This window comes from Anolis sagrei, chromosome 1, assembly GCF_037176765.1.
Source record: "Anolis sagrei isolate rAnoSag1 chromosome 1, rAnoSag1.mat, whole genome shotgun sequence".
Lineage (NCBI taxonomy): Eukaryota > Metazoa > Chordata > Lepidosauria > Squamata > Dactyloidae > Anolis > Anolis sagrei.
Window position 1 is genome coordinate 173,118,625 of NC_090021.1, and position 23,035 is coordinate 173,141,659.

A 23,035-nucleotide genomic window follows, 5' to 3' on the forward strand; every position below is an offset into this window, starting at 1 on the left:
GTCCTTGCAGACGGCCAATTCTCTCACATCAGAAGCGACTTGCGGTTTCTCAAGTCACTCCTGACACAACAAAAAATGTGCCTAGTAAACAAAACAACAGTGCTGATCTAAATTTTAGCTACTTACTCTGAATTCCAGAATGTTCAGCAAGATGTAGTGTTTTAAGTGTTGAACACAACTCTAGAGATTAGGATTCAAATTGCTACTTGGATGTCATGCTCTCCCAGCCTGTGGAGGGAAGCAAAGGAATATCCTCTCTAAACGTATTGTACCAAGAAAATCCTAACATAGGTTTGCCTTGGGATCACCAAGAGTTGGAAATGACTTGAAATACACAACAGCACAACAACAACTTCTTTCTGAGATAATGATTCTATAGTAACAATAATTGTGATTTCATGATGTATGTCATTTCAGACTCTGAATCTATCCTAAACCCTTGTGCCGGCAGGACTGCTGACATTTAAATAGATAACAGACAAGTCAGTGCTTACAAGTTTCCAAATTTTCATGAGAGTCATGCAGAAAAAGTGCTTGCACGTTTCAGAAAGTTTTATTTGGATTGCCATAATATGGGAAGGCAACAGTTTTAAATCTTTCAGACAGCCCTGTCTAAAAGACAATTGCAATAGGAAGTCTCAAGCATGGATTTTGAAGATCTTTGAAATGATCAAATTATCTAATTTGATCAAAGAGAGGTCAGATAAATAAGGACTGGGTGCTGTCTTGACATAAATAAAGTAGGAAAGATTACACTTGTGGGATCTGAAGATTGATACAGGTTCAATATCCTATATCAAAAATACTTGAGACCAGAACTGTTTTAGATTTTATTGGTTTTATTTACACAATTTTGGAGATGGGGCCCAAGTCCAAACACAAAATTTATTTATTTTGTGTACATGGTGGCCCCCCGACTCTGGAACTCACTCCCTAAAGATATCAGACACTTTGGCAGTCTTTAGGAGGAGCTTTAAAATGTGGCTGTTCCAGTGTGCCTTCCTTGAATAAAGGAAATAATGCCCGATCTGACCAATTTCCTTCTACATGTCCTCTGAAGCACTTTATCTATCCATTGGATTGGTCTTCCAACATCACTCTCTAAAAACCCCATGTCTAGACATACCCTACTTTATACATACCCAGTGTTTTAATAATAATAATAATAATAATAATAATAATAATAATAATTTATTTGTACCCCGCTACCATCTCCCCAAGGGACTCGGTGCGGCTTACATGAGGCCGAGCCCACAATACATCAATACAAGCAATAACAACAACAATAAAACAATTAAAATAAAACTCATAAACAGAAAAGCAATAAAAATGACAGTAATACAACACACATTTAAAATCTATGGCTGGGCCAAATGTAATTAAAGTTAAAAAATAATGCTAGGCATGAACAAGATAGAAAAGATGGGGCATTGGTGAGAGCGTACAAACAATCCTAAGGCGGTGTAAAGTGCATTTAGAGGGCACAATGCCGTGAGTTCATTATTCTAGAAAGGCACACTGGAACAACCATGTTTTCAGGCTCCTCCTAAAGACTGCCAGAATTGGGGCATGCCTGATGTCCTTGGGAAGTGAATTCTAGAGTCGAGGGGCCACCACTAAGAAGGCCCTCTCCCTTGTCCCCACCAATCGCACCTGCAATGGAGGTGGGAGCGCGAGCAGGGCCTCTCCAGAGGAACGAAGAGATTGTGTGGGTTCATACACAGAAATGCGGTCATGCAGGTAGGCGGGTCCCAAACCATTCAGGGCTTTGTAGGTAAGAACCTGCACCTTGAAATGGGACCGGAAAATGAACGGCAGCCAGTGGAGCTCCTTAAACAGGAGGGTTGACCGCTCCCTGAAAGGAGCACCAGTTAAAATGTTTAATCTATTCCATCTGGCCCTGCCATTGTATTTTAAATCTCTTGTGTGTTATTGCTTATATGTTTAGTTATATGTTTATATTGTTTTATTTGCTTGTTTGCTTTTTTGATGTACTGTTGTATTTGTATTTGATGTAATCCACACTGAGTTCCTTCGGGGAGATGGTGGCAGGGTATAAATAATAATAATAATAATAATAATAATAATAATAATTATTATTATTATTATTATTATTATTATTACACATGCTATGTATGACCTGAAGGTAATTTTATATAATATTTTAATATATTTTAATGCATGAAACAACATTTGTGTACAGAGTCCTGAAAGCAAGGATGTTACTTTCTGGGCCAATCCAATTTTAAATTTTGGAGTCTTCCATGTATTCTGGTTAAGAGACACTCAACCTGTATTTTATATATATATATATATATATATATATACACACACACATACACACACACACACACATACATACATACATACATACATACAGTAGATATATGTTTTTTTCTTTAGTTAGAAAAAAGTAGTTTGGTTTGATATTAAAAAGAAGTTTAAGAAGTTGACAGATTTAAATATTTGATTTGGTTTTTATGTATTTGTTTGTGGTAGTGTAGTAGAGGTGTTTGTGTGCGGTGTTTGCTATCTTTATTTGGCTTAATTTAGTTTTGTTTTGTTTTTAGTTTATAGTAGTGATAGAGTAGTTATCTATCTCTCTATCTATCTATCCATCCATTGTGTGTATTCTATGGTGATATGTTTAAACTATATTGTGCTCTTCCCTTGAGCCAACAGGAGAGTTGAGCAGCAAATTAAATTTTTGCTGTTGTTATTATTGTTATTAAACAGAGGCTGGGTGCCATTTGTTGAAAGTGCTTTGATTGTGAATTTCAAAAGATGAAATAGAAAAAAGGGAACAGGAAGTCTCAAAATATGAGTTAGTGAATCACAATAATTCTGTAGAACTTGAGCATGTGTTCAAACATCAGTTTCTGTGTACACCTCTGGGCTTTCGTAATTCTGTAGCAGTTTGCAAATATGTTTAATTTCACAAGTACAAACAAACACAGTGTCCCCTGAGCAATGTAGCTGTTAGTCATGATCTACCGTGAGTGACACTTCCAAACAAAGAATACATTTCTTCAATGTGTAATGTTTAGGGAAATACAGTATTCTAGAGCAAGATATTTTTACCATGATGAAACACTTGGTTTTTAAAGTATTCATAAGACTAGGAACTTGTTTTAAGGAACAGTGTTTCCCCATATGCATCCCTTAAAATAAAATAATGAGATAGTTATACAAAAACTTCAATGCTTTGCATTATTTTAAATGTCTTAATACAGTAGATTTTGTCAGAAGGAAAGTTCTTCAGGGCCTCATCCCATGAATGGAAGTTCTGTATGTATTTTGAGTGGGCTTTCCTTTCTTTGTACAAAAGGTTTTAAGGTTGATTTATTTTTATTTTAGATTTGTTTTACTTTTAAAGAATTAGAATATCCAGTTTGTTTAGTCAATTGGGCATGATTACTATTTTTATAAAACATACTATTGACTCAATTTGATTTAGCCCAGAAAACATATATAGGGAGGATCACATGGTTGTTCCAGTGTGCCTTCCCAGAATAAGGAAACTCCCAGCAATATGTCCCTAAATGCACCTTATCAATGATTTAGGATGGTCTGCACGCCCTTTCCTCTCCGAAATTCTCTCCTAGTTATATATTTCACCTGGTCATGCTCAGGATTATTTTTTAAAATTTTAATTATTACATTTGGCCCAGCCATAGGTTTTTAAGCGTTGTCGTACTATTGTTAATGTTTGCTGCTTTTTTGTTTATGAGTTTCATTTTATTGTTTTGTATTGCTGTTGTTGTTGTTGTTTTTGCTGATGTATTGTGGGCTCGGCTTCATGTAAGCCACACCGAGTTCCTTGGGGAGATGATAGCGAGGTACAAATAAAATGTTTTGGAATATTGAGATGGTGCCATGGGCTTCCCTGTGATGGACAGAAGCAATTTTCTTTGTGAGAGTTAGCTGCCTCTTTCTAGACCATTTAATATCATTCTAATATTATTCTGTCCATTGTAGCATTTTTGACAATTTTTCACTTGTGGGCATACCTTCTCTCTTGCTTTGAGTTATGCTAAATAAACATTTATTGAAGATATCTGATAGCATCCTATGACACTGGAAGGGAAGCATTTGTGGTTTATTGTTTGTCCAAAGCATGATGTTGGTTTCTGGGGGTTTGTGGTTTTTGTGTTTGTGTTATTAAAATTTATTAGAAGCCACTTTGAGAATCATTCAGGTGAATGACAAGATAGACATCTTCTAATTTTTAATGAGTTTTTTTCCTTTTCATTGGTTCTTTACTTTGTATATGCTAATACAGCCCCCCCCCCCCCCGAAGCTAAGGCCCTCCAAGATCTATTTATTTATTTATTTACCATATTTATATACCGCCATTCTCAGCCCGAGGGTGACTCAGGGCAGTTTACAAATGCCTGCAACAATATAAAAACAATTAAAACATTTAGCATAAATAACATTTAATAAAATAATGAAACCAATAAAAATATAGATCCTCAGCGTCTCATTACTAAAATCATTATCCAGTCGCATTGTCCAGTCATTCCAAAGATGAGAGTTTGTCTGCTACGCTGCATTTGGGAAACCTTGCTCAAAAAGTCAGGTTTTAACGTTTTTGCGAAATGTTAAGAGGGCGAGGGCCGATCTGATGTCCCTAGGGAGGGCGTTCCACAGCCGAGGGGCCACTGCTGAGAAGGCCCTGTCTCTCGTTCCCGCCAACCGAATCTGTGAAGAAGGTGGGACCGAAAGCAGGGCCTCCCCAGAAGATCTTAGGGTCTTAGATGGTTCATAAGGTAAGACAGGTAAGCTGGGCCAGAACCATTTAGGCTAAAGCCAGCACTTTTACCAGGCCTGCACCCTAAACTTTAGACTTAAGGTGGCCCTCAGTCTGAAATGACTTGAAGGCACATGACAACAACAGTCCTAATTAGCATGACTATCTCATCAGTCAAAAGCAGTTCCACAATTCCCATTGAAACACTGGTAAGTTTATTTTGATTAAACTTAAGATTATTCTTCATTTAAACTATTGTATTGTTCTTTCATGTTTTTGCCCTAGGAATAAGATATGTGCAATGTGCATAGGAATTAGTTCAAGTTTTTTGCAAGCAAGCTCTAGTTCACTCCCCAATGCCTCAACAGTCTGAGGGACCATGAAACCAGACCTCTGTTTAAAAAGTTTGAGGGGTACTGTTTTATTATCTGGGCAGAGGCCACAAGGGGGTGCTAGATAGAGAATAATAGTTCATGGGGGGGGGAGTTGAAGGAGTTAAGCCATCCACCCTGTGTTCCTCTTCTCTTTCTCTCTCCCCCCCCCCCCCATCACCATTGTCAAAACAACCATCATTTATGATATCAGAGGGGTGGGGGATAACCAGCAAAAATGAGGGGAAATTATTTTACTCCTTCAGCACCCTGATGGGTCTATGGACCATAATAAAATTGTTGTTCTTATTGTTGTTGATTTCTTCAGAACCCCCCCCCCCCCCACACACACACACACACAAATGGATTATTCTTCTCTGTCTAGGTCCCCTTTTGGAGTTTGCCCGGATAATTGAACATTACTATTTGAGGACCCCTGCACTAATGATTCAAGTTACCTGACCAAAGTTGTTACCTGTTCCCATAGCTACATCTTTGGTCAGGGATATAGTATCAGTTGTCATGAATGCTCAGAAGAATTTAGTGAAGAAGCACTCATACCCTCTGTTTAATTTGGGGATCCATATGGAAATATTACTACTTCAGTTAGAAGCTGATTGGTCTGAAATAAAAAGAGAATTTAAGTGAATAAGATATGAATGATATTTAAAATTTAAATATATGTTGTCTTCCTATGAAAAATAAATACTGAGACTTCTTTAAAAATGTTATAGCAGGTCATAGGTGTGAAAGGGATGAGAGATTAGAAGGACCATCCCAAAGAGCTCTCAGAGAAGCCAAGGACCAAAATGCGTATTCTGGAGTTCATCCCTATGATCCGGCCAAAGATCCAACAAAACAGATGTGCAAGAGATTTCCAAAGGTATGAAAATTTCCCTTTGCTCAGCCTTTCCAAGATTTGTTTTGATATTATGTGATTTGTGAAACTGCAGATATCACTATAATTGGCTGCATCAGAGCTTGCTATAGGAATTTCCATATTTCTATGGTGTACATCTTATAGTCCTGAAGCTAGTCCGAAATTCCTAGGAAACATGAATTCTTTGTAGATTTAAATCTAGGCTTTGGCACTATTTCAGTGGGAAACATTAGTTACTTTTTCTGTGTTAATTGGAGATATGGTAGTCTGGGAGCTTGAAGTATTTGAAAGGTGATTGCAAATGTCGAGCAGCTATGTGAAATAGCTAATTGGGAACACTGTGCGGAGGGACAATGAGAAAGAATAATAGTTATTAGTGTGTGGAAAAACTGGTAGTATGATTAAATATCATAAATCTAAACTCCACTGTGCTTGGCCTCATCTGCTTCTCATATGTTAGAGATTCTAAAGCTCCACATTTTCAGGAGTGAGCAGAAGCTGAAAAACCTTACACTTGTTCCTCCACAACAGATTTTCTAAAAATACATTTCTTTTATTTCCAATAATGGCTATGTATGTCCTGTTTCTTTGCTGCCGATAGTAGCTAATAGGGCTGTGCGATCAATAAAAAACATGTTTCAATATGCATTACAAAATTGGGGAAGGGGTGAATCAGTTGTGAGGGTGTTTCTGAAATTATGGACCTAATTTTTTGTAACTATAACAAAATAATAAATTTTAGTTACTTTTTCTGTTAAGTAATTGAGCAAGTGGGGAAACTTCAGGGGCTCATTTCTCCCTCGTTTTGAAATTTGCTATAATTGCACCACACATTTTCCACTGTTATCCCACCAAATTTCAGAACATTACACTCATCCACTAATTTTTGAATTTTTTTACAAATAATATTTTTTTAACCAAACTGCAAGAGCTGTCTAGTTGAATTTTGTATACAATGCACAAAGATAACCAGAGCCTCAATCCTCTGAAGTTTCAGAAATATTCACACATATACTAATGTTTGGGGATTTGTAGTAGTTTAGACAAAAACATTTACCCTCCAAAAAGCCATAACAGGAATCTTCTTAAATGTCTAACAGTGTGCCTATATGACACACAATTATCCATAAAACTTCAACATAGTACAGATTTATTCTATTCTTACTTTAGTTCTCTTTGAATATTCAATAATTTTATTTATTATTGTTAGACTGACTCTAAATGGCTGGCTGCTGCATTGGGGCTTTCTGATGTTGAGCACAGCATTCTGGAAAATGTAGTTTAGGGCAGGACCTTTTGAATTTTCTGCCACAGAGGGCCTCGCCTTCCTAAACTACATTTCCCAGAATGCTGTGTTCTCAATCTCCCGCCCAGCTAGCTGCCCTTCCTTATAGCGACTGTCAAGCAACCTCTGTCTAGCAATGACCTCTTAATGCTTATAATGAAAATTAAATTGATTTTGAGAGGCTTCTGAATGTTACAGAATTGGTGACTGTTTCAAATCTTAATTCCCCCCCCCCCTTTTTTTTTGCATTTTTCTTAATAGGGATTCATTTGCACAATCTTATGAATTACTAACAACTTATGGGAATAATGATAAATCTTAAAATGTAATTGACAACTCAGAGACAGTGACCAGCCATTTATTCCCATCTGGAACGGGAGAAATACATTCTTAACAGGTTCACAAACTTACTTTTTGCCATATGTTTCCATAGGTTTTGGTGATGCTACAACTGTATGACCCTTAACCAGAACAAAATCTGCTAGCAGTTAATTGGAATCAAACCAAAAGTTGAATTGTTGAACTGGCTGAAAAATTGTGTGCTACTAATAATGGATTTCTTAATCATATAAGTCTAGCTGATAGTTTTGATACAAATTTAAATCACGAGGGAGTGGAATATCTGGGTTCTGGACTCTTCTCCCTCTCAGAAAATGTGGACGTATTGTTACACATAAGTTTCACAAGCATTCTTACCCTGTATGTCTCATTATTGATGCATATGTGGTACTATACAGCACTTTTGAGACCATATTTTAGCAAAACCATTTGTAAAATACATGGTTTTTGTTGATACTTTTGTCATTCGATTTCACAAGTTCAGCTATTATGCTTTGATGAGAAGAACTTCTGTAGTGTAAAATGTACAAAAGCGCAAACACATAACTCTAAACGTATCTGAATTGTATTATAATGGCCTTCTTAATAGTAGAGTGAATGATGAAACATATACTTTATACTGAGACTGAAATTGGAAACCTGTAATCTTGGAGTTACAAGGATATGTGTAATAATAATTGTGTTCAATCTATTTTGCTGAGAAATGTGACAGAATTACTCTAGTGGATGATAGAAATGTTCAGAAGAGGTCAAGCTATTTTCTTACATGATGGTTTTTTTCTTACATTTTTGAACTGGAAATCAATCAGTGATTCTGTACTTCTCTCAGAATCCTCATGGAAGGTATTCACATATGTTTGATGTGTCTAGATAAAAGCAGAATTCACATGTGGTTACTAGATAGGCTAAGCAGTAAAACCTAGTTGGATGACCCTTTAACCTATATCACAAGGCGCTTGCAGACAACAATGTTTTCATAAAATACTAGTGTGGGACTAGTGTTTTGTGGCTAGAACCAGAAGCACTGGAATAATTGCCAATTGTAATGTCATGGGCTCACATATTATGCAAACTTCCAGTTTAGAGTGCTTTCACTTAATATATTTGTTTTGCATAGTACCTGGAAGCCTTTTTCTGGGAAGAGATTTAACTGGTAGCTCCCCCCGACCACAGATTGTGGTATCTATGGCTGGTCCTAAAGGCAAACCTCAGCAGATACCAAGGACCCAACGGAAACATAGAATTCCTGATTCTGACCTATCTGCTAATGATAGGATGATGGTAGCAGATCTGCGCATTGGAATTAGGATGATAGGCTGTTTATTAATGTTTTCTTCCATGTTAATCAATGCACTTACACCTGGGATAAAATACAACATTTTATAGTGCCTGCTTGTAAGGAGCTGAGGAGCCTTCTAATCAAGGTGAAAGAAGAAAGCGCAAAAGCTGGGTTGCAGCTAAACATCAAAAAAACCAAGATTATGGCAACAAAAATGATTGACAACTGGGAAATAGAGGGAGAAAACGTGGAGGCTGTGACAGACTTTGTATTTCTAAGCACAAAGATTACTGCAGATGCAGACTGTGACCAGGAAATCAGAAGACGCTTACTTCTTGGGAGGAGAGCAATGTCCAGTCTCGATAAAATAGTAAAGCGTAGAGACATCAGACTGGCAACAAAGATCCGCCTAGTTAAAGCCATGGTATTCCTTGTAGTAACCTACGGATGTGAGAGCTGGACCTTAGGGAAGGCTGAGCGAAGGAAGATCGATGCTTTTGAGCTGTGGTGTTGGAGGAAAGTTCTGAGAGTGCCTTGGACTGCGAGAAGATCCAACCAGTCCATCCTCCAGGAAATAAAGCCCGGCTGCTCACTGGAGGGAAGGATACTAGAGACAAAGTTGAAGTACTTTGGCCACATCATGAGGAGACAGCAAAGCCTAGAGAAGACAATTATGCTGGGGAAAGTGGAAGGCAAAAGGAAGAGGGGCTGACCAAGGGCAAGATGGATGGATGGCATCCTTGAAGTGACTGGACTGAACTTGAAGGAGCTGGGGGAGGTGACGGCCGACAGGGAGCTCTGGCGTGGACTGGTCCATGAGATCACGAAAAGTCGGAGACGACTGAACGAATGAACAACAAAGCTTGTAATATTAATAGTCAACTAATTCTCTTATAATTAAACTAGTTACACCCATACACCAGATTGAGTAGATTTAGTGAAATCCCCAGGTGTGCAATTGTATATTCTATCATAATCTTTCTGGGATAAAAATTCCCAATGTGAGGCATAAGAAGATACCTATTGTATCAGACATGTCTGGTCCAGTAATCTATGGCCAGCTGCTTGCCTAAGGACACCCTTTATTAAAACTAGGTGAAGTATTAGTCAAGGTATACCTGGCTAATAAATGATTCCAAGTCTCCAGGCCAGGTGAACTATATCCAGGAGCACTGAAGGAACTAGCAGAAGTAATTTCAGAACCACAGGAAATAATCTTTGAGAATTCTTGAACAGGAGAAGTCCCAGCAGTCTGGAGGAGAGCAAATCTTCAAGAAGGGAAAAAAGAGGACCCAAAAAATTACTGTCCAGTCATCCTGACATCAATACCAGGAAAGATTGTGGGGCAGATCATTAAGGAGGCAGTCTGCAATCACTTAGAAAGAAATGCTGTAATCACTAAAAGTCAATATGGATTTCCCAAAAACAAATTCATGGCAGACTAATCTTATCTCTTTTTTCGATAGAGTTACAAGCTTGGTAGATACAGGGAACTTTAATATAAAATGCAGATTATCCACTTTGAACTGGATTATATGGCAGTGTAGACTCATATAATTCAGTTCAGATAATTTGGATTTTATATGGCAGTGTAGAAGAGGCCTTGGTCCAGACTCACGTGGTGAAGGTGTGAGGGAGAGCTTTCTCAACAGCTACTCATACTTTCTAGAAATTCCTTCTGCAGAAAACGAGGCTGACTCTCTCCCAGCTTTCCTTCAACAGTGGACAAAACTTTATTGTTTAAGCAGACTTTTAAAATGGTTTTATTTTATGTGATTATTTTTATTTTTATTATGTTTTCTTATTTTCTTATTTTTTTATTTTATCCTTTTTGAACCACTTTGGTTCTTACTCCAAAAAAAAAAAAAAAGAAGACAGCATATAATTACCATCGTTGCTGTTATTTAGCCTACTGTTGGTCACACAGCACTAGGTATTTAGATAACAGAATGTATCATTTTCCTACTTTCCCATTGCCTCTGCATTTGACTTCTTTGTGCCCCCTCCTCCATACACCTTTCCACGCATACCCTTCTTTTTGTGATTTGTTTGGCAGGTTTGAAAGTCTCATTGTAATTTACCAAACAACAAATTCACCCATAGCTAGGATGGTGAACCACATTTTGAGGATGCCTGTATAACAAACTATAGTTAACAATCACCTTATTTTCTATTTGTGGTTTTGGTGTAAATTATGCATGATCCTTTGTTGAACTTTCTTTCTTCCAGAAAAATGTTACTGAAATGCTAAGTAAGGGCTTGGAAATCTACAGTAAGTCAAAAAGGGCACATGTGTTGATTTATAGCAGTATTTATTTTAGAAATTAATGGTTCTTTTCTGAATTATGGATTTTGCCTCCTAAATCTTTTGAACAATATTTAAACAAAGCTCTGAATATGTAAATAAACGCCAAAGAAGTTAAATCAGCATTAACAGTTATTTCTTGTGGTGTCAAATCACTCTAATCTAGCACAACTACATTAGATTTATTGCTGCTTTTTCTGATAACTTGAATTATTTACATTGTATTTTTAAACATTGAGGTTGCCTTTTGGGAGTATAATATTCAATCTTAATTGTTTTTAGATTATGCTGAAGTTACAAAAGTAAAAAAAAGCCAAATCTATATGCTAGCTAATTTTTATGAAATAGTAATTAACTGGATTAGTCTGCTCTGTAGTCATCAACTGGAACATTTACTGTTTGTCATGGAAAAACAATTTCCCTGTTTCCTTAGTTGGTTTTTATGCTTCTCTGTTTCACTTTACACTTTTTTGCAGCATTTAGGTCACAATTTTAATATGAGTTTGTGTTGTTCCTGTCAGTTGATTTATAAGGGATTACAGCTGTCCAGTGACTTGTTTTCAAGTTACAATATTATGTTTCATAAAATAAAATCTTTCCATTTCCTAACTGACCTGGATGCCATTACTGATCTTAATAAAAGCACTTTCTAGTATGGTTTCATGAGATTGGTTTCAGTTGTTGCTACCTGAAAATATGGATTATTGTAGGTACTGGGATATGTACATGCAGCTGTTAGTATTCTCAGCCTGTGGAAATATTGTTTGACAATATAATATTGGTTTCTTACACTGAGCTGAAAGGAAGCTCACTTCCACAAACCACTGTCTACAAACTGAGCTATCTTGGCTGGGGATTGAGCATGGGTGTAAACATGAGAACAACTCTGCTTCCAATATTTGCTCATGATAGATTGTTTTCTATTTCTGCAGATGATACTGCAGATGCACCTCTGCAGATGATAGGTTTTCTTGTACATCTACAAAAGTATCTGGCATACTTTAGAGTGGAGGAGGAGGCTACCACCTAAAACCTGTAAGATGGAAGCTTGATGCCACTTGCTTTGGCAGGAAACCAGATCAGGCCAAAGCTTCCCTTGAGGCGTGCTAAACCTCTTTAAAATTAGTGTTCTTCCTCTGTTCAAACAACACACACCTCCTCATCGCTTTTAGTTTATAATCCTGACGTATTTTAGTCTTCTTTTAACTTCCGTTTCTTACTTCATCTTCAGTCATCTCCCATCCACCTTCGTATTTCCAGTTGTGATCCATTTCATTTCTCTTTCTTCACTCTTCACACATTCTACACACTCATAGTGATTGAATATTTCTGTGTATTGCTCGGAGAAAAAGACAGCATAGGCAAGTGACAGATTTGCCAGTTCTGACCAGAAGAACCAAGCCATGTGATGTGACAATAATAGATTCTCAGGCCCCTTCTATACTGCCATATTATCTAGATTATCAGTGGATGATGATGATGATGATAATAATAATACTTTATTTATATTTCATCCTATCTCCCAAAGGAGACTCAGGGTGGATCACAGTACACATACATGGCAAATATTCAATTCTGTTTTTGGATAGACAGGAAAGAGACAAACAAAACAGAAAGGAGGTATGTTGCGTCGATGTCCAGCTTTTTGGTACCTTGGGGGTTGTGCTCGAATCCAGCCACATGGGGGTGTTGTTGCTCCATCCTCTATGATGAAGAGCATTCAGGGCTTCCTCTTTCCTTTTGGTCACTGACATTTTCTGATCTTTTTCTTTGTGGTGTTGTAAAATACCTCCCCTGCTTTTTTAGCAGTACTTAATTTCTCTACTTACACCTCAAGCTGTTTTCGAACTGCTTAGGTCAACAGTAACCTGGGCTGACAGTCGGGAGTTCATGCCAACTTGGAGCTTCGAACTGGTAACCTTTCAGTTGGTAAATCTTATTATTGCTGGTGATTTACCAGCTGTACTAAAGCCCAGACCACATTATCTGCTGTGAAATATATGAGTCTAAACTGCCATATAATCCAGTTCATAGCACATAATCTGGAGGCCCCTTCTACTTCCATATAAAATCCAGAATGGCTCTCAGTCATCTCTCAGGAGGAGTATCCAAATTATTTCTCTCATATCCTCAAGGCACATATAACTCAAGCACTGGTTACCTGATTTCAGAACAAAACATAGTTTGGAGGCATGAAATTTTCTAGATTATATTTGGTAGAAATTATGGTAAAAATACAGCTTTATCTTCTCCTGAAAAAAAAGGGAAAGAAGATACTCTGTTATAAGTTGCCTTCTTGTTATTCCTTTGTTCTTCCTACAATTCCAGAGATCACAAGAGTTCATAATCTCAGTGAGTTGGTTTTTTCTACAAAGCTGGTCATATTTCCAAGGAGGAAATAAATCTGAAGGCAACCATGATGCCAGGTAATCTTGAGGGGGTTGTCTCCCAGGCTTCCATATAATAGTTGCTCTCAATTCATACCAAACATTGTATTCTGAACCACAATTTTGTCATACATTTCACAAAACAGACTCATAATTTTACATTGCCAAAGAAACACGACTTAATCCAACAAGGCTTGAATATTTACTCCACATAGAAATGATGAATCCAGAACACATCCAGGTTTCAAGCCAGAGCCTTATTTCTACCCAAGACCATTGTACAAAAATTGCCAGATCATGCTCAGCATCACCCTGCTTGTAAAATCTTTCTGACGTTGTAGACCTTGAGTGATCTCTTATTGGAGAAACAGTTCTAGGTAACTCAGAAAACGATTATTGAACTTAGTAGTGATGGAATAGATACTATATGAGGAGGTCTTGTTAAGTCATGAAAATTGCCAGAGTTGGGTCCTTTCCACTTCACAGTGAACAAAAGGGTGAGTCCACTTTCCTGGTGTGTCACATAAGAAGCTAAAACTGTCAGCTTCATTGCCCAAAGACCTCTGTGCCCTCCACCTCTACCAAATATATTGTGATTGTTACAGTAGTCAGGAGAACCTTACTGGAAAGAGCCAGGATAATTCTAATCACTCACAAGAGAAGCATGAGACTCAGATTTCCCAGTCTTACTGTAGACACGTAGACCAGACCTTACCCATCAAGTTCACCAGGACCAAACTAACTCCAGGCTCATGTTTGGCTATTGAATGGTCAGTCTTTGACTGTAAGGACTATTGTTGGTATCCCATATAAAATCCATAAACAAAATTTATGAGCCGTCATGAGGAGTTTTAAGTCCAGTGACTCAAAATAAATTAAAAAAACATTTTAAGAGCAGCTTCTTTTCTTAACCTTATAAAGTCATAATTCTTTAACCCAATGTGCAATTACACATTACTTTCCCCTTATTTTACATTTGGTAAAATAATTCAGGAACTGAAATGTGGAGACTGTATTTTCCATCCATAACAAAACAGATTGAAATAATGTCCACTGTCATATGATAAGTACCAACAGTTACATTGGACACACATCCCATTGTTTATCTTAATTGGGTTTCCGTGTTTTATAATACTTAAGAATGACAGATTCTGCTCTATCCTCAGCATGCTAATTTTCTGGAGATGCTGCTTCAAAAATTATGTAGTGTTGCTGTGAACTACTTCAGAATGACAATTGGTTCACACCTGCACTTTATAAAGGAGAAGTACTCCTGTCAAAATTATGATTCCTTGTGGATGAAAAAGTCAATTTTTGCAAGTTTGCATTTTTTCCTTTGTCTGCAAAACCTCCAGATCTTTACAGACCCATAAAATATTTCTGGAGCACCTGTAAACAAATTGGAGCCACAAAGTAATCGAGGACAAATTGAGACTGTCTCCTGTGATTTAAATCTGCTGTGAGCAATTTCCCCAGGTTTCCTCAGGTTAACAAGTAAAGAGAACAAATAAACAAATGAATAAATATCTCCCTGTTTCGATATTTTTAAAAATTCAGTCACATTGTTCCAGTCCTTTACCCTGTCTCCGTAAAAATTTATCTTGTGCACATATTGTCCTTGAAACAAGAGTAAAGCTTTCTTATATTTGTAGTGGATGTCTTTGGTTCATAAATGCTGAGTGAATGTCAAGTCTCGCATTATTATATTAGTTTAGCAGTAACACAAACAACAGTAGCACACACAGATATTCCCATCCCTTTTAATACAAGCTGTTTGATGCATTTATCCTAGTAGTGGTGGTTTATATCTTTTTTGTTGTCCTTGCACTGTACAAATAGGTAATGGGCTTCTGTTAAATAGGATTTCAAAGCTTCTTATTTCCACTTCTTCACCTGAGCAAGGAAGACAGCTAGATTTCAGGACTTTTCCCAAGCTACTTTCTTCCATTTGTGTAGAGGCTGAAGGTGCATCCAGACAACCCTTTAAAAGCAGGTGTGCTGGTACGGCTGTACCAAAAGCTCCAACTTCCTTTTCTTTCTTTGAGTGTTTGCATGTATTCCAAAGTTCCATACATTTTGCAATAAGGTGGCTTCCCTTGGTTTGCAATTATAGGGCCTATGACCCATCAATCATTGTTAAGTTTTGGTTCCGCCACTTTCCCTATGGCTTTGGGAGGAGAGGGAGCCATTTTAGGTCAGTCTTGCATTGGAAAGCTTAGCTTCCTTGCCCCACCCTGGTCTTTCCACATATATATAAATCTATTTTCCTAGTTCCAACAGACCTCACTACCTCTAAGGATGTTTGCCATAGATGCAGGCGAAACGTCAGGAGAGAATGCCTCTAGAACATGGCCATATAGCCTGAAAAAACCTACAACAACCCATTATTATTATTATTATTATTATTATTATTATTATTATTATTATTATTATTTGAAACACAACAAGATGAGGCCACAGCAGACATCAAGCAGACACTCTGCTGGCTGTTGTATTGGATCACACAGTTCACTTCCCAAGTGTCTAGAACTGTGTGATGTATTGGTGAATAATGTGTGCAGATCCCAGTAAGGTGGCCTTTTGCAGCTAGCAAATGGTAATCTTGTCAGCGCCGATTGTGCAAATGCAGGCCAAAGTCTTTAGGCACTGCACCCAGTGTGCCGATCACCACTGGGATCACCTTGATTGGCTTGTGCTAGAGTCTTTGCAGTTTGATTTTTAAATCCTCATATTGTGTCAGCTTTTCTAGTTGTTCTTCAATCCTGCTGCCACCTGGGATTGCGACATTGACAATCCATACTTTGTTTTTTAACATGATTGTGAGGTCAGAAGTATTGTGCTCCAAAACTCTGTCTGTCTGAATTCGGAAATCCCAGAGTAGCTTGACGTGTTCATTCTCTGTAACTTTTTTCGGTTTGTGATCCCACCAGTTCTTTGTCACAGGCAGATGGTTATTTGTGGCACAAGTTCCAATGAATCATCTGAGCAACGGTGTTATGCCTCTGCTTGTAGTCTGTCTGCACGATCTTCTTGCAGCAGCTGAGGATGTGATCTGTTGTTTCATCTGCTTCCTTGCAGAGCCTTCACTGTTGTCGACTTTTCAATTCTGGCTTTGATGGTATTATTATTATTATTATTATTATTATTATTATTATTATTATTATTAGAAACACAACAAGATGAGTCCACAGCAGACAAGATCACTCTGCTGGCTGTTGTATTGGATCACACGTCGGACACTTTCCAAGTGTCTAGGACTGTGTGATGTATCAGCGAATAATGCATGCAGATCCCAGTAAGAAGGATGATGATGATGATTATGCAGTGTCTTTTCTTGGTTCCGTACGATCAGTTCTCCATGTGCTGTTTCTAAAAAGTCCTCATATTCTCTGATGCACTGAAGAAACTCAACATGTTGGTATATTGCACTGGCCTTCGCTTTCAGGAGGGCTGCTGAGTTGCACTTGCTGTAGTTAGTACAGTGTTCTGGAATGAAGACAAACATTGCAAATACATTGCAGCAGAGAGCCGTGGATCCCTCCTCTTCCATCTGTACCGTTTTCTCTTCCTGTAAATTTTATATTGGATTAAATAGTTCTGCAGATCTTGGCTTCTTGGTGAGCAGTGTTGCATATCTAAGTCAAGAAGACCTTTTGTATTCTTCCATGTATATACTTCTTACCCTTCTCATGCAACATCAACTGCAGCTCTCACATTTAAGATCATCCTTACCATAGACTGCAGTTACCTGCCAATGTACTAGCATGACTGATGGACAGAAAACAGTGCTTTTGGCAGATTTTGTTGCAGAAGCTTCAAAACCTTGGCTACAGTTGTCAGATCCTTTTTCAATTTACTGACAGATGTATACACTACGTGTCCCTGTATGTCCCTTTTGGCAAGTACATATGCTTCAGTTAAGAAACCATTCTTTTTCATGTCTCTGCCATTCAGACTGGCCTAAGCCTGCTGGTTATGTAACCATATCAAGAAATCGGCATTTTGTTGTGGAGTGACACAATTAATGTTCCACTCTCTTGTCAGTTCAGGTAGAGTTAACTGAATGGATGTCCAACAGAGGTTCTAAGCAAGACAGTTTGAAACTGTCTTTGAATTCCTTTCTGTGTATTCTCTTAATTGTAATTGAGAGTGAAGCAAACTAGAGTAGGTTGCAGGTATCTTTAATTTTACATTGATTTGAATGGACTGCAGGTTAAAAAAAAAGGATTCTTATTGTGTCAGGACCACATGTTGTGAAGAGAGTTTTCGAGTGTAGCACAAGAACAAATATTTCAAGTAAGTTTGTAGCACTTTTTAAAGTACAATTCATTTTCAACTCACCATGCCATCTGCTGTAGCACCCATAAATAATTTATGTTTCTGTCTGGAGATTTTAGAGTGAATCACAACTCTTGAATAACAATTTACACTTAGGATAGCCACAGAAGCATATGGTATTACATTTTGTTGTGCAGAGGCCAGGTGATAATAAACTGATTTTATTCTTCTTCAGCCAGTGACCCATTGCTGTATGCTTTTCTGCACAAAGAAATGGATCCATATACGTACACTGCAGAACACAAATGAGTGCACCCACATTCTCTGATGTTACAGTCAAAGCATTTGTGATAGGCTTCCAGAAAGTATAGAAGGAATATAAATACAAATCACATTTCAACTGAGATGTAAAAGAGATGGTTTATGAATATGGAAGCTGTTTGTTCATTGTCCTCTTCTCTGTGAGCCTTCATACTACCCCCCTCTTAATATTCTTGGTTCAGTTCCTCCCACCACTGTAAGTCACTGCTTCCTAACCAGAGTATTTAAATCACTTGCTGTATCCTAGATGACGGTAACTCCTTTTTCTTTATCCATTAGCCCTGGTTATAGTAACTATCCTTTTTGTATGACATTGAATTATTGTATGTGCATTTCAATAAAATTTGGGCTTTAATATCTTCCAGCAGTCCTCAAAAGCTTCAAATCAATGCACATATGAGAGCAAAGGTGGTACTGATAAACACAATATTTCAAATTTATAAAATTATACACATATTTATTTCTACAAGACTTTCTAAGGGAATGGCCATGTCAGTCTTGCAAAAAGACTCTTTGTAATTTTGTATACAGACTTATTGTGTTTTCTTTATAACTTTTCTGCTTCTGTTAAACTTTTCTTGGTTTTTTTTTCATTTTTCAGACTTTTTTTTGGTGTTATTTCTTTTTGAGTTATTTCTTGTAACCTGGTTTTTAATAACTATTAAATGATAATATGAGTGATCAGAGAATCCAGACACAATTGTTTGAACCAGCAAATATTTGTAGAGTTTAAACCTTATAGTAGGAAATTTGCAACCTGGTAAATGGGAAGAATAAAGACTTCCTGCCAGAGAAATAGTTCCAGAGCTTCATTGGCTTTTCCGATGTGCCTTTGGAGAATGGCCATATATTCCAGTCCTGTTGTTTCACCTACATTGAGCCCCTGGTGGTGCAGTGGGTTAAACCCCTGTTCCGGCAGGACTGAAGACCGACAGGTCGCAGGTTTGAATCTGGGAAGAGGCGGATGAGCTCCCTCTGTCAGCTCCAGCTCTGCATGCGGGGACATGAGAGAAGCCTCCCAAAAGCACGGTAAAACATCAAAACATCCGGGCATCTCCTGGGCAAAGTCCTTGCAGATGGCCAATTCTCTCACACCAGAAGTGGCTTGCAGTTTCTCAAGTTGCTCCTGACATGATAAAAAAACCAAACCTACATTGTTTTCCTCATATTGCACTTTCCCCCACCTTAATGAAAGTCTAATTCCACTGTTCAGTCCCATACAAGCACCTCCCCCCCACAAATATACCTTTTTCATTGCTATCTCATCCAAAGTTTTATCATTTTATGTCATGCATTTGGCCCATCCACTGTGTCTGATTTCCCATTATGTTATTTTGCACTATTTATTTAACTTGATTTTTAAATTTATTTTATTGTGATGTTATTTTGTTGTTTATATTTTATCTTGCTGTAATGCATCGCTGGGCTTGGCCTCATGTAAGCCGCTCCGAATCTCCTTTGGGGAGATGGTGGCGGGGTATAAATAAAGATTATTATTATTATTATTATTATTATTATTATTATTATTTGCTGCCATTTGGTTTATATAGAACCAGGAAGAAACCTTGTTTGGTCTATCTTGGCAGGGTTCAAATTTAGCCCTGGGAGATTCTGGGATAAAGCAGTTACTTGTTTGCTACTTGGGAATTCTCAGGGTCTTATTTTATAGTGATTTTGTTTGTGCCACCTATTGACAAATTAGGCATTGTTGGTACGGGAGTAGGAGAAGGTTAATATTGTAGCTCAGACAGTTCAGAAAGTGTGAGCTTTACCCAAAAGTCAAGCCTCGATTAGTAGTGTGCGGCATGACAAGCCTAATCCCACAAGCACTCCAGCCCCAAGCACTCCAGTGAATCAGATCAATGGGGTCATAAGTAGTGAAGGGAATCACCAACGTCATTGGAAGTAAGATCACAAGACTGATAATACAATTGGGAACTAGTCTTTGGGCCACAGCTTTTCAGCAGGAGTTCAGAATGTCCTCTGGCACTACAGTTGTTAGAGATGAAACAATTTACTCCAATCTCTTACAGGTAAGGCAAGGTAGTAAATCAAACTAGAGGCAAACTTTCCTTAAAGAGTTTGTTTTCAAGAAAATGCACAGGAGAAAATCCAAGACCAGTTCATGAGTATAAGAGCCAAATAGGGTTGCTAACCTGTCCAAGAGTCAAAGAGACCAATCCAAAAGTCAAGTTTCAGGTATCGAAAGCAGAATCATGGGAATGGTTGTTTACCAACAGATAATATTGAGTCAGAGCTGTTTTTTAAAATTGGCAGTAACCAGTTGACCTTGATTAAGACAGCTTCTCTTTTTGTTTGGCAAGAAACTTCTACAGAAAAAAACAACCAAGGTTTGATAGTGAATATGCTTGAGAGACCACTGTGTTCTTTGGGCACAAGTAATAGTTTTTAAAAATCAACAAATAAGAGATCTCTCATCTTAAAGTAGCATTGTAACATTGACAGAGCTGAGAATTTCAAAAACAAAATCCCTAGCAAACTGCCAAGATAGAGACTTGGTAGGACACAAGCAGTCCACAATGAATGAAGAGGAAATAATGATTGCCTCTTTGTTGTTGGGTCACCTGGGGAAAATGTTGGATGCACGTGTTACAAATTCCAAGAAGATCCCAGCTGGAGATGGAAATGGAAAAAGTGTTATTAGGGAACTCATCATACATCACTCCTCCCGTGCTGTTTCGCCAGCAGCTGCCCGCAAAACTGCAGGCACGTGGGGTGCCTTGCAGCACCCCAAGCACTCTCTCTCCTTCCCCATCACATTGGGGGAATGGGACAATTTGCATTGGCACCCTGTTCCTGCCTTCATCAGATGAGGGAAAGGGCGGCAATGCATTTTGCTGTGTTGCCCTTTCCCCCATCAGATGGGGAAAAGGATAGAAAAATGTGGGTAGTAGGGCTGGGCGGTTTCGTTTCATTAATTCGTAATTCGTTAATAATTCGTTAATTTTTTCAATTACAAAACGATAACGAACCATTCTGGAGCAATTATTAAAAAAAACAAATTTTCAAAAACGTTTTGTAAATGCTTTGTATTTCGATATTGTATTCGTTTCGTTATTGTTTTGAGGTCGTTTCGTTATTATTTCCGCATGTCTGGGCCAGTTTTATGGTTTAATTAGTGAAAAAAAATTATAATATCACACCAACAGTCAACAACAGAGGGAGAGGGAAGCTTCAGAAGGTTTTGGAGGTTTTTTAGCGTATTTCGCGGTCGCGTCCGCCATTAACGAATCAATTCATTATTGTTTCGGAAATCGATTCGTTAATTTTTTAACATTTACGAAATTTCGTAAATATCAAACTTTTTAAAAGGAAAATTTTGTAATTATTTTAAATATCGAAACAAAAAAAAAACCCAAATACAAATCGATTTTAGAAACAAATTTTTCCGTTGTTACCCAGGCCTAGTGGGTAGCTCTGTTGGAGCATCAATGGGGCAGGGCTTGCCGAGTGTCATGTGAAGGTGCTCAGCAGGCCCCATCCTCAAAGTCTTGCAAATGGTCAGTTTGTCCCAGTGTGATGAGGTGGTTAGAATTCAATGTGAATTTTTCAAACTCAGATGTGAAAAGGATCTCTAGGAGCAAGACAACAGGCTCTTCGGGAGAAATAATATCTGTTACAATTAGTAGAACAAGTAGACTCAGGCTTCAGTGATCCACCAGCTGACACTGAGAACTGTGTTTCCATTTTTAATTGGCTCATAAGCCTACAAAATAATGTATGGCTGATGCCTTTAATATTGTAAAAGGATATCTTGGATGTATTGGAGGTTGGGCAGGATAACATAGTGGATATGGAATGTACCTATATATATCTTACATATCATAAAAGGCACTATCTAACTTTGATAGATAGTGACAATTTATTGTTTTGGAGTGAGCTGTACAAATTTGAGGGAAGAGAAATTTCATTTAAGTGCAGCCTGCTTAGACATCACACAAAAAACCAAACCTCAATTATATTTGATTCTTCGTTATCAAAAATTTGCAAAGACTGGAAATTATATTCTAAATTATGCAGATGCCTTCTTTAGAGAAACATAGCCATAGAACCTGCTGATCATATGTGTCTAAATGGAAAATTGGTATTTGGGACATTTCAACCTATTGAAACCTATTAAAATTGCCTACTTCTGGGAATCTGGTTACATTAGCTCTTTGTAATTGTGAAACAAGGGAAAGAAATTGCATTCTCATCCTTAAAAGTGACAATCTCAGAAAATGTAGAATACTAAAACAGTTTAAACTTTGAATGGAGTGAGGTTGATATTCTTAAAATAATGTCAGAAAAAGGAATTATTAGAACTGTGAATTTGAGAGTCTCTTTTCCATTGCCTTCTGCTCTAATATGTAAAATTGCCTAAGTAATCAGAAAATTACCACTGCACTACATGGCAGTTTCTTTTTTATCATGACTCCTCAATTTAGGATGATAATGACATTAAGAAATTGGGGGCCCTCCCATAAAGAGGAGTCAGCATCTAAGACTTTTATGGACTTTAATAGTTTTCCATCTGATCCTTCCCAGATTTTAAAGACAAAAAATGTGTCTCTATTTGTAACCTTCCTGAATAATTTTCCAGTTAAGCAACAAAGAAATCTTATAGCACACCTAACTCATTGAGTATGCAGACTGGGGATCATACAGTAAACAGGATATTTCTATCTGGTAGTGAGACTGTTACGTGTCGCAATATGCAGTAACAGATTATAGGAAAGGTTTACTTGCCTGACCAAACACAAATCACCGTGTTGAAGAACAGTTGGTTGACTCAAATAAGGATTGATTCTTATACAGAAAAAGGCTGCATCCATGT

General features: G+C 37.7%; 1 protein-coding gene across 2 annotated transcripts in view; it reads left to right on the forward strand.

Moving 5' to 3' along the window:
* SPAG16 (sperm associated antigen 16) overlaps window positions 1–23,035 on the forward strand; it is a 590,759-nt gene that overhangs the window by 39,343 nt on the left and 528,381 nt on the right. The window contains exon 9 of one of the 2 annotated variants that reach the window (XM_060781324.2): window positions 5,859–6,007. In XM_060781324.2, the coding sequence (XP_060637307.2) occupies window positions 5,859–6,007 (149 nt within the window). The remainder of the gene's footprint in view (window positions 1–5,858; window positions 6,008–23,035) is intronic. The other variant, XM_067470372.1, reaches the window with a different exon arrangement.